The sequence below is a fragment of the Crotalus tigris genome, unplaced genomic scaffold, assembly GCF_016545835.1.
Source record: "Crotalus tigris isolate CLP2741 ecotype Arizona unplaced genomic scaffold, ASM1654583v1 scf7180000017546.9332058, whole genome shotgun sequence".
NCBI lineage: Eukaryota > Metazoa > Chordata > Lepidosauria > Squamata > Viperidae > Crotalus > Crotalus tigris.
In genome coordinates this window covers 8,578,536-8,591,148 of record NW_024096465.1, presented here as the reverse complement: position 1 = coordinate 8,591,148, position 12,613 = coordinate 8,578,536, and the positions used below count along the sequence as shown (strand labels likewise).

The 12,613-nt window shown below is 34.8% G+C and overlaps 1 protein-coding gene across 29 annotated transcripts in view; it reads left to right on the top strand.

Annotated features, from left to right (window-relative positions):
• Positions 1-12,613, top strand: part of USH2A (usherin) — a 466,524-nt gene that overhangs the window by 63,131 nt on the left and 390,780 nt on the right. For 25 of the 29 annotated variants that reach the window (XR_005555900.1, XM_039336192.1, XM_039336254.1 and 22 more), the window contains 3 exons: positions 2,489-2,684; positions 4,176-4,306; positions 11,616-11,811. Coding sequence is in view for 28 of the 29 variants with exons in the window: in XM_039336192.1 (XP_039192126.1) it covers positions 2,489-2,684; positions 4,176-4,306; positions 11,616-11,811 (523 nt within the window). In the remaining variant the exon portion in view is untranslated. The other 4 variants (XM_039336309.1, XM_039336319.1, XM_039336328.1 and 1 more) reach the window with 4 other exon arrangements.

Here is a 12,613-nt window from a genome sequence, read left to right as displayed (position 1 = left end):
ACCCTGTGTACATAAATTAATTCTAGTAGTTTGGACTTTTAGAATAGTTCATTCTGTCTAAATTCTGTTAAATTTAATTAAAGCAATTCAATAAAAGATCATACAATGAACCCTTGTTAATTTGGATTTTTTTTCAAAACTGAATGTGTAAACAAGATGCTGCTTAGTTTTCTTTTTTCCAACTTGCATTAACTGAGCTTACATATATGGAGACTTTTTTAAACAGAAAAAATTCTATGGATCCTTTCTTGGAATGGAATAGAATGCTAAGTTTAGTCTCATGATAGTCCCAAGTGTCTACAAACTAAGAAAATAGTGAAGTTCTGGTTTATTAGTGAAGTAATTTGTTCTCTGCACACCCTATTAAAGCACAGATTAGTAATTCTTGGCTATTATCTGTGAAGCTTTCAAAATTCTGTGTTACTGCTACACTTTCAGATACATCTCTATATTGGTAACCTAATCTTGAATGTCAGGAGGGAGCAAATTTAAAGCTCCTTTCCAAGAATATTATCAAGGTAATGGATGTGAGGAATAAGATTTCTCCAGTGTTATACAACTGAGATTTCTGTTTACCATTGATGTCTACTGAGATTTACCATAGACATTGATGTCTACTGAAAAAAAGCCATTTTAATCAAGACTAGAAGAGGGAAGCTTGAAAGCCTGCCTGAACAATCCCATGTCTACATTGGTTGTGTTTCTTTTGACTTAATAAAACTGCTACTTTATAGATACGTGAACTATTGTTTGTCTTTTCTGCAATAAGTAGCATTTCATCATCTTAGTTAATGAGGTTATTGGTTAATGAGTTTATGTCTCCTTATGTGCATACACTGTTATGTACATCTATCAAAATGTACATACATTCTATCATGGCAGTAAACTATTATGGGGTGTGAGAAGAATGTGTATACATAGTAAGCTTATGTACTGAGTCTCATGATTTGCCATGAAATTCAGAGGTTGAGGAAACAATGGTATGCAATTGTAAAGGAGAAGAAGAAAAGAATGGAAACAGTTGTACCACAGAGATATTCCTATAGTAATAATTACCAGATACTAAGAGCTAAGCAAGAAAATCATATGGCCTGAATTTTTTTAAAAAATAATTGTACAATTACAAATATTAAATATTCAAACAGCAACAGTGAGACATTTTACCACTTATTCTATCTGTGTTTCAGAATTCTAGGCAAACATAGATAGTTTTCAAGTAATCCTGTCCTTAGCATTCAGATGTCTTGGTGGTTAAAATTGTTTCAACCAGATGTGGTTCTGCTATTGAGAACCCTAAATAAGAAAAATAATGAGATTTTCAAGTAAGATAAAGCTTCTTTCAAGAATACATTTGCATGTAAGCTACTTAAGATTCTGTCCCGAAGCTGCAGTACTCTCAAATTCCTTCACACTTATGATCATCCATAGGGATGCTGCAGTGTCCCCCACCTATCTTCTCCCCCACCTCCACACCAGGTCCCTGTAAGCATTTCCCTCCTCCAACAGCTCCCCACTGGCCTTAGACCTGCTTCCTACCCCACCAGGCCCCAGACACTCCTTCTCAAGTATGTTTTGAAGAGCTCTGACACCTTCCATAGCATTGGAATGGGTCACTGTCACTTAGCCTCATGGCATTATCCCAGAATTGCACCATGTGGCCCAGGAACAAAGTGCTCCATTTTGCTGTCTTAATGTGGATTGCACAATGCTGCAGAAGCTTCTTGCATCTTTTTTCAATGCTGTGCAACCTCGGGACCTGGAGATTTCTGAGAGGCTTGCAGACTGCATTAGCAAACAGAATGGGTCACTTTGTCCCTTGGCCACATAGTGCAATTCCAGAATGAGTTGCCATGCTTTCAGTGGCTGAATTGCTTTCTGGTACTTTAAATATCACTGCCACTTCCAGAATTGTGCCACATGGCCACGTGATGAAACAATCCATTTCAGCACTCTGGAAGGCCTCAACACTCTTCAAAAGATAAGTGAGGAGGGGGTGGGAATCAGGCCTAAGGCTTGGGGGAACCTGGTGGGAATGGGGAAAGACCTATGAGGATCTAAAGGGCAGGAAGCAGAGCCCAGGGTGTCTCAGGGTTGGGGGAGGCCTTGGGAGGGCTAGGCTGGCAGGACTGGCTTGTACTAGGCATCCAAAAGCCTCCCCCACCTCTGAGTCACACCATATTCCTCTTAGTGGTCTACACATTTGTTTAACAATTGCATTGGTGGGAGAAGCAGGGATGGGGGAATTATTAAGTGAGATACTTAATTTAACAGCTGTTGCAACATGCAATTGTAATGGGTAGCTCTAATATGGTCATATCTCAAGGACTTCCTGTAAATAATTTGTAGAGCACAAGTTTTTAAATCCTTTTTCTTTTCTTCTGTCTCTAAAAAAAAATAATGATCGAAGGTCAATATGTAACAAGGGGCACATAGCATTTGTATACTTGTTCCAAACAATAATTTCTGACTAATTCTCTATTTATTTCAGTGTGATCGCTGTCAGCCACTGTACAATGACAAGCCATTCCATCCAGGAGATCAAGTTCATGCTTATAATTGCAAACCTTGTCAATGTTTTAGCCATGCTGTAAGCTGTCATTACAATAGGACAATAGATTACTTTCCTAATGAATATTATAGAGGTGGTGGTGGAGTCTGTGATAATTGTCAACATAACACCTCAGGTAATTATCACAATCAAGTGGAATGCGTATATATTTGCAGGGCCATATGCAGATGTTTTGTGGCTGGCTCTTCCAAAGTATCATTAATTAGAAGTGGATATAGAAAACATAGAATTCTATAATGTGAATTAGCTCCACCCAGCCCAAGGACATTATTTATTGTGTAAATCCATGCATTACAGAAATAAGTAAAAATTATGTACTAAAAAGTTATAAGTCTGTTGGAAATATCAAGGTATAAAATAAGATGGAGCCTATATCGCTAATTTCTATACATGATTTGCATGCATGTGTATTATTTGTAATATACACGATCACTATTGAAAGATCAAAGTATTTGTCACATTATGCAATACGTATTATATGGAAGGGCCAAAGAAGGCATATTTTGCATAGACAAGATCCCAGATTTGTCCAGCACCGAACTGATTGAAATTTAAAGAATTTTTTCAGTTAAAATATCATAAATGGAAAATAAGTAATGAAGTATAGTTTAATTTAGTAATTTTAAGTATAATGTCAGAATACTGTATGATAGTTGTCAAGAAAATAAAGAACACAGAGTTGCTATCAGAAGTCATTATAATATGACTTTGCTTTGGATCAGAAGCCACTTTAAAGAAGGCATGCCCATTCCAATAGAGGAGAAAGGACAATATGCTGTGATATTTCTGATTTTCCACAAATTCCCCTTTTAATAGGACCTTGTTGCTCTGATTGTTCTGATGATAGGTGTTCAAAAAATACAAAACCAAACTAAATTATAATGGAATAATTAGGCAGTAATTTAGGGATATTTTGCACTTCTGTGTCATTTAAAAATAAACACTATTGTTTTTAATCTCAGTGTACTATTGGGAAAAATTCCTATGTGTAATTCAAAACAATAGATACCCTCAAGTAGTATAAATTCTACTAGAACAAACTAACTCCTTTTCCTAAGGCAGTTTTGTTGGCTATTCTTCATGTGAATGGATCCTTGAATTTTCAGAAGTGACTCTGATCCAATGAATTATTTTAAGTACAGGACAACTCCACTGCAATCCTCTAATTTCATACAATTATATTCTAATTTTGTTTCATGTCGAACATTTATAAAATAAGAACCTGCTTAAATCATCATTTTGCATGGTGATATTTTTTGGAGCTTTCAATGCTCTTGGTTTTTGTTCTTAGCACCATATTGAAAAATTCAAAGTTTAAAAATAATTTCCAATTTTAAAAAAATAGTTATCCAACAGCTGAGCTTCATAGGAATGTCATGTTATGTAACAGATGGAAGTTTAATGGAGTAAAGCACAGTTTGTAACAGGTTCATTGTTTCATATGCTCTGGATCACTAAATTGGCAGGTAGAGATGAAAGGTGCATTAAAATGGACGTCCTGAAAATTATATAATTCTCTCAAGGGAATTGTATTTAATTTTGAATTATACAGCTAATTTTCATGAATTGAAAGCTACATTGCATAACCTTTTTTTTTTTTTTGCAGGAAGAAATTGTGAGTTGTGTAATGATTTCTTCTATCGGCATATAGATGCAGATCTCTCAGCTTTGGATATTTGTAAACCCTGTGAATGTTATTCAGCAGGCACCAAAAATGACAGTTGCCTTTGCAATAAGGTAAGTGGCTTTGTCCTTAAGTTACTATTAAATTGGCTGCTATTGGCACTAATTCCCATTATCAAGAATGAAAAAAAAAATGGAGAGGAATTCACCAAGTTCTTGGAAATTTCTTTTACTTTTTTAGATTTCAATATTTCTGCTTTACCAAATTCTCAAAATGAAATAACACTATACAAAGAATTCAGGAAATACAGTATGTTAGAGATACTGTGATAAGTATAGCCTTCATCTCATCCTTTAGAGAAATATGGAAGTCTGTTGAAAGGAGGAATGCAAGGGTGCTTATACAAACACCAGTTTAGCCCTGAGAAAGGGAGGGAGGGAGAAACAGAGACAAACAAACAGACAGACAGATAGACCCTGTCAGGCTGTCAACATTCTATATTATCACTTGCAGTAATAGATTCCGGAAGTCCTAGTGGAGTTTACCCTACCTCAAGGGAATGACACCCTGCCAAGACAAACAGGTTGCCTGAATACATGTTGCCCTTAGTAATTTCTACTGTTTTAAGAGAAGCTTCCACCTACATAAATGTGTATAGGATTGCACTCAAAGAATATCTATAAAAGAATGAACCAGATGGTCCACTCCCACTTTTCTTACTAGATCCCATGGATATAGGAAAGTTGACTGACAGTTTGCTTTTGAGAAAAGAATGTATAGTTCAGGCAAGACTGTTTTTTTATTTAAAAGTTTTATAAATTTATTACAATATAAACCCCCCCACCCCTTCCCCCCTCCCCCACTTCCCAGAGCTGATTACAGGATAAAAAAAGTAAACAAACATAGTCTAACTAACATAAACCAACTATATTATCAATCAAAACCATAAAACACTTTAACTCCATTTCAAAACAAATATTAACAAATTAAAACAAAAATAATAATATAATTAAAACTATTAATAATTATCTAAAATCTACTCAAAAGCAAGATAATATTTTTCACTTTCATATTTCTTCTGAATGTAATCAATCCATCTTCTCCAAACCATAATATATTTTTTCTTGTGAAAGGTCCTTCAAGTAGGCGGAGATTTTCGCCATTTCAGGCAAGACTGGTTTTTGATGAACTATAAATATTGGGATAAATATTAAAAAAGGGGTTAATGATAGAGTACATTAAAATCAGAACCTGAAAAAGGTTAAGAAACAGCATATATTTTGAAAAAAGGCAATGTAGCGTATAATTGTTGGCATCTTATGTTTCTCATTGTTTATGGACTTTTCTAATAGAAAGCAACCTTATATTATCAGTTCATCAGTGAATTTAACTCAGTAGTTTCTACAATTTGGCTTTGAAATGTATTCAGAAAGGGGAAAAATATTTGTTTCTTCCTACATGAAATAAATTCTTTTAAAAATAATTGTAATAATTTTGGTGAGAATTTTAAAGCTATTTTCTCCAGATACCTTAAATAGGACAAATGTGGAGAATAGGATTTAATATAAACTCTGCCTGTTTGTCTCTATAACAGCGGTTCTCAACCTGTGGGTCACGACCCCATTTGGGGTCGAACGACCATTTCACGGGGGGTCACCAAACAACGCAGTCCGCCATTTTTTCCCCTTTTCCTTAGTTGTGCTATTCCCTTTTATCCTATTGGCTTTTGAAAGCCAATAGAATAGACTCTCTTGAATAGAGTCTAATTCTATTGGCTTTCAAAAGCCAATAGGAATTGTCCAGGCTGTCTCTGCCCTGCTGAGCCCGCCAAAAGTCCCATTCTGCAAACAGTGCTGCAAGTTGCCTGCAGCGAAGGCAAGCTGTCTGGAAGTTTCCATCCCTCCCTTCTGAGCAACTACTAAAAATGTAAGTAAAAGAGGGCCAGGGGTGGGAGGTGGGAGGCCGGCAGGTGCAGGGAGGGTTGCTGGCATGCGTGGGGCCCGGCGGCTGCCTTACCTCCCTTGGTGGCCCAGCCGGTGGTCGGCCTGCTCCGTCTCTGCCGCTTGTCAGCTACACCTCAGCCGGTGCAGGGAGTGGCACCATGCATGAGCGGCACTCCCAGGCAGGGAAAGTCCTCGACTTACGACCGGTTGGGCAGTCCTCAACTTACGACCGGTTGGGTAGTCCTCGACTTACGACCGGTTGGGGGTTGCGGCATTAAAAAGGTTGAGAACCACTGATATAGACAAACATCTTCTTATTAAATTCAAATCTTAAATTAATTTTTATTCAATCTAACATCTTATTTAACCATCTTAAGCCATAAATCAATCCATATCTAATAAGCCTTAAAATCCAATTTATAGAGCCTTAGATCAAAACTCTTAAATCTTATTCTAGGTTTCCTTTTATGCCAAACAGATTTCCATAACACCACCTCTATATCAATGAATAAATCACTTTTTATGCCTATCCTATCAGTCAAACAAGAGCGTCTCCTTTTCTGTTTTAAAGACCTAGCTTTGTTTGTAAGTAATCCCTTGTTGTTTTAAAGAGTCAAGTCTCCACATTTGAAACTGTTGAATAACAGGCTCAGTTATGTCCAATTTTGTAGTTAATAGATGCTTATCCAAGCTGCCATAGTTTTCAGTTAGTTGAGCTTGTCTGTTCATTTCTGTTAATTTTAAAGTTGTAAGTAGTTCAGTTACAGTTCTTTTTGATTCCTCAGAGATCTCATCAGCAAGCGTATATATATTAATAGGTTTGTTGTGGTAACAGTAATTTTGGGAGGAGGTTAAAGGAGTTTGACACAGTTATTGAGGGAGTGATAGTTTTTTTTCTTTTTCTCTTTTCTTTTTTGAATTAATATTTTTACTATTAGGAATGATAGCTATTTTGTAATGGAAGAAGAATAAGAAAGAAAAAAAGAAGAAGATATGATATTAACAAATGTTTATTGATTATGTTATGGAAAAAGGGAATGGGGAGACATCCAAAGTGTTAATTATGTATTTAGAGTAACAATATGGAAGATAGTAACTGAAATAGTACAGGATTTGGACTTATTTAGATGAAATGTTACTGATTAAGGAAAAAAAAGAAGGAATGTTATTAATAAATAAATATTGATTGTGTTAATGGGAAAAAAAGGTATGGAGAGACATTTGAAGTGTTAATTATGTATTTATGTTACCAATATGGAATATAGCAATTGAAATAGTAAAGCTTAATATAGGATTTGGATTTATTTAGATGAAATCTTATTGATGACTGTTTTGACTGACTTAGTTGTACTGAAATATATTAACTTGAATATAATATACTACTAGAGGGAATAGAGAGGGGTGCATTTTTTAAAAAAAATGATTTAATTTGATCTTTACGAGTATGATTTTGTATTTGAACAATTGATTGCCCTGCCACCACAGTGATTCTTAAGCACTGGTTTGTAAAACGAAAAAACTAATAAAACTTTTTTTTTTTTAAAAAAAAGAATGTCAGATGATACAAGGTGAAATGTCAAAAATCATTGTAAGAGTCTTCTAAAATGTAGGGAGATAATTTCAGAACTGAGTAAGGAAGAGTTCAGAAGGCAGTCATGTCTATATCACTTTATTATTTCATTTACCATAATTAAAAAAAACTAATTTCATACAAAAGGTTACCACTGATTTTAAACTGTTGGTTTTCATTTGCAGGTAAGCAATATAGTGTATTGATCAACCCATCTATTTCAAAGAGCAAGAAAACTATATGGAAAGATAGATGAAAATTTCTTACCTTATCACATTTTGGTACCCCAGTGCAGTGATGAGAAATACCTTGCCTTGGAACATTCTGAACATTTTTTTGTGTTATGTATGTTTTCTGCTCACTGAGAGCAGTCTTTAACTGGTACCTTTGATCATTCAAAAAATGTGAAAATCTATGCAGTTTTGATGCTGTCTATCCATGAAGAGCCCATTGCTTTTACAATCCTTTACCACAAGCCAGCAATGTGAAATTCAACACTGCTGACATTAACCTTAAGTAATGAGTCTGATTTTGTGTTCCTCATAAAGATGCCTGTTAGACCAAGACCATAAAACCTGGACAATTCTTTAGATTCCCAGAAGCAATTGAATATCACAGGGTGTGCAAAGAATGAATAGATGGAAAATAAATCCTCACTCATGGTCAGTCATGCCACGGTGTCCTCCCATTTGGATTACTGCAATGCACTCTATATGGGGCAGCCCTTGAAGACCACCTGGAAACTTCAACTGGTCCAGAATGCAGTGGCACACACAGTGATGAGTACCCCTAAGTTTATCCATGTAACATCTCTGTTGCCTTCCATTTTTTTCCAGGTGCAAATCAAGTTGATGGTTATCACCTTTAAAGGTGATCACCTTTAAATATGGCCAGATTATCTTCAGGACTCTCTTTTCCTAAAATCATATACTCACCCTACCAGGTTAGGGCATGCTCCTAGTCCCTTCCCTTAAATACTACCACCTTATAACAATTCCTTTTCTATGGAAGCCCTGACCTAGGGAACACTCTTCCCCTGAAGTTCAGCAGGCCTCTGTCCTCCTAGCCTTCCATAAAAGCACTGAAGATCTGGCTTATCTCTTAAGGATGATGTGACTGCATGTCAGAAGCATGGGTTTTTGATTTTAATGTTTAGGATTTCAGTCATTTTTATATAATTTTTATGGGAGACACTCAGAATGTGATATAAAATGGGTGGCTATACAAATGTTTTAAATAAATAAATCCAATGCCACTTCCGAAATTCTAGTTTTAATTGTTGATTATTCCACATTGACAATAGCTTAATGTTAAGTTGTTCTAATTGTAGGTAATAAGGCAGTTGCATGGTTTTGTTCTTTTTCTTTTGTTCAATTTAAAGACTGAAGCTTAGCAAGAGTGAGAAATTAGGTGAAACATCAAGATAATATAAAAAAGAAAATAAGGAAAAATGGGCTGGTCTATACAGCTCAATAAAGCATAAATAGACTGTAGCAGTAAAACCAAGATAGAGCGGAATGATTAAGAGGCATTAAAAATAGATTAATAAGTCTGGAGAAAATGGGCAGAAATGAATTACATGAAATAGAAAGGCATTATTGAAGGAAGTGTTTCCAAGGCTGACCCATGGAAGATGGAATCGTAAGGAATAAGGTCCTGGCTCATGAAAATTAATTGTCACGTCACAAGGATAATTTTCAAGAAAGTGTGTTTAAATGGCTCAGAATACACTTTCCCTGCATAATTTACCATTCCGAGCAGTTCATCAATGCTTTTCTGTAAAGAACCAGTTATATGTCATTTAGCCTAAACGAAGATACAGAATTCCAGAAGAGAATAAGTATATAGGTTTTATCCTTATAGATTTTTTTAAAAAAATCCTTTCAGTTTAGGGAAAATAATATTTCTTTTATTATAAAAGCACTTTATTGTGTTCTGAAAGGTATTTCAGTTGGACTTAAAAAAATACTCATAATCCAGGATGCAATTTCAGTAAATTTGCAATAAATGAGCTTAGAAAATATGAACATTGTATTTATTCAGAAGTGAGGACCAATTGATTGAAATGGGATTTTCTATATATATGACGGCAGCCTAAATTAAGCCATTTAAGTCCCATTAATTTCCACCAAATAGTTTTTGATTTCAATTTAAATGTTTTGAGAATTAATTCTTAATTTTAGAGTTTGAATCCATGCTTTAAAAAAAAGTTTGGAATTTAGATAAAGGCAATTATCCAACTCAGGTTCAATATGATCCAACAAAATTAAACACTTTTAAGAACCTGTTCTTGAAGTCCAAATACAAATTACAGTTTTTTTTTTTCACAAGGGCAGTCATAAGATTGAGAGCTATTCATTCAGCATTTCAAACTGTGTCACTGAATAAAAAAATCAGGCATCAGGGTGATTACATGGGGTTCTCCTACCCTTTCTGAATGATAAGGGGGGGAAGTTGTAGTAGATTCCTTCATTGCAAAGAGAATTGTAAGAGATTATCTCCAAGATTCTTTTCCGTGAAAGTTACATACAATGTTATTTGTTTATTTGTTTGTTTGTTTATTTATTATTTATTTAATATGCTGCCTGACTACAAGCAAAACAGAATGATATATTGCTGATTGTTTCTGTAATTAGGCATTGAACCAGAGAACATGCAACAGGAAATATGGCTGTTATTGGTAGGCAATAAGATTAATACTTAAGGTAATATCCAACTTAAGTATGAAAGAAATTGGTGAAAAAATTACGGAATAAAATATGTCACTTACTTATGAAGGAAATATACATATGTTTACAGGTACTTGTGATAGTATCATCAGTTAGTTTAGAAAATATATATTAAAATGTCAGTGTTTTTTATTGTACAAATGAAAAAAAGAAAAGCAGCTTACTAAAGTTCTAAGTTAATTGATTTCCTATTCTCTTACCATTTTTTTCCTTTCAGATCACAGAGATTCAGTTATGACTCAATTGACCTCAGGTTCTTTTAACTGAATTTAGAAGATCTAGCATTTCCTCCCTTAAAGGCTATTAGAATGCATGGAACTTTATGCTTAGTGAAGTGAGATGCTAGTTTTCAGGGAACAAATCCATTCCCTTGAAACTATGATTTCTAAGCTGTAATAGTTAACAATTGTTGAATGGTATGTAAACAAGAACTTTCAAGATGTACTTTCTAGATGAATAAATGTGTTGGAAAATGATATCATTTTGAGGAAGTTATTTCCATAGGAAAGACCTAATCCTAGGGTAATCCATTGACAACCGTTAATCCTGAAATACCTGCAAATGGTGATTCAGTCATTATAAATTCAGAGATAGAGAGACTTGTGACAGTCATGTACATTCTGTAGTGATTCCTGATCGATATGAAAGTTGCAGCCATTATAAACCATCTAGACAAGCTGCTGGACAGTTTTGGGGAGAAGAACATTTCTTGTACTAGAGAAGCTTTTTGTTTCCTTTTCTATGCAATCATGGCTGATATCTTAGACTTCTGAACAAGTCCCTACCAATTTCTTGGTAAGGTTTTTCAGAAGTGGTTTGCCATTGTCTCTTTCCTAAGGCTGAGAGAAAATGGCTAGTCCAAGGTCACTCAACTGGCTTTGTGCCTAAGGTTGGTAGGACTAGGTCTCACAGTTTTCCAGTTTCTGGCCTGATGCCTTAACTACTACAAAAAAACTGACTCTCACTAGAGAAGATTCAGCGTAGCTATCTGAGTCTCTTCTTTAGGTGAATGTATTGACTTCCTGCTGTTTCTTTAGTTCTCTTTTTTAGTGAATAACTGTTTCTGTTTGAAGATTATCTAACCTACCAATACATTTATATCACTAATGAGTATGCACAAGGCAAGAGAGGAAAAGTGCACTCAACATTTGACCACACTTTTTATATATATTTTTTTTAGATTGGAGGAAAATGTAATTGCAAAAGACATGTGTCTGGTAGACAATGCAATCAATGCCAGGAAGGATTTTACAATCTGCAAAAGTTCAACCCTGATGGCTGCAGCCCTTGTAGCTGTAATGCCTCTGGGACAGTTGATGGAGATACTACCTGTCACCAAAATTCAGGCCAGTGCAAGTGCAAAGAAAATGTTATTGGTAAGTGCCAGGCAAGAATCTACATCCAGATCTCTTTGCTTTTTCAAGACATAAAATGCTTGATGCCAAAATAATTGAAACCCAGATCAGACATGCAGTTTTCATGAGAACGTATACAAATCTGATTTAACAACATATACTTATTGAATACTCCTATCAAAAATCAGCTTAAATTAAGTATAATCTGCTATTCAGATTTTTCTATAGTTAGCAGAGATCTGTAGGTATCCCAACAATACCCACTTTTGAGTAGTAAAATGTAATGTATTATTTGCTTAAGATTTATTTTTGGAGAACAGCATTTTTTCATAGTGAAGTAAATATAATGTGCTGTAAGCTAAGTTTCTATGTCAGCTTCCAAAGGGCAAATCGATCTTTCCTCAAAATATTTTTTACTATAGGGTTGCTGCTTCCTTCCTTCCTTCCTTCCTTCCTTCCTTCCTTCCTTCCTTCCTTCCTTCCTTCCTTCCTTCCTTCCTTCCTTCCTTCCTTCCTTTCTCTCCTATGAACGTAAAGGTCAACAGAACTCTATAAAATTTATGTACTCTAGGATTTGTAATCATGGATCACTTAAATTTAATTTTTTAATTCAGTGTCAATTTAGTTATAATAAAATAAATCCTCATGGCTATTTATCATTTTTAACAATACATGCTTTTTTGTTTTCTAATCCCACAAGATTTTTTCCAGAAATTAGATTTGATTATAGTAATTTATTATTTTTAACATATTTGAGGGGAGACATAACTATCTAACAACAAAATTTATCAAGTTCCCAAAATATAAAATGCATGTAATGCAC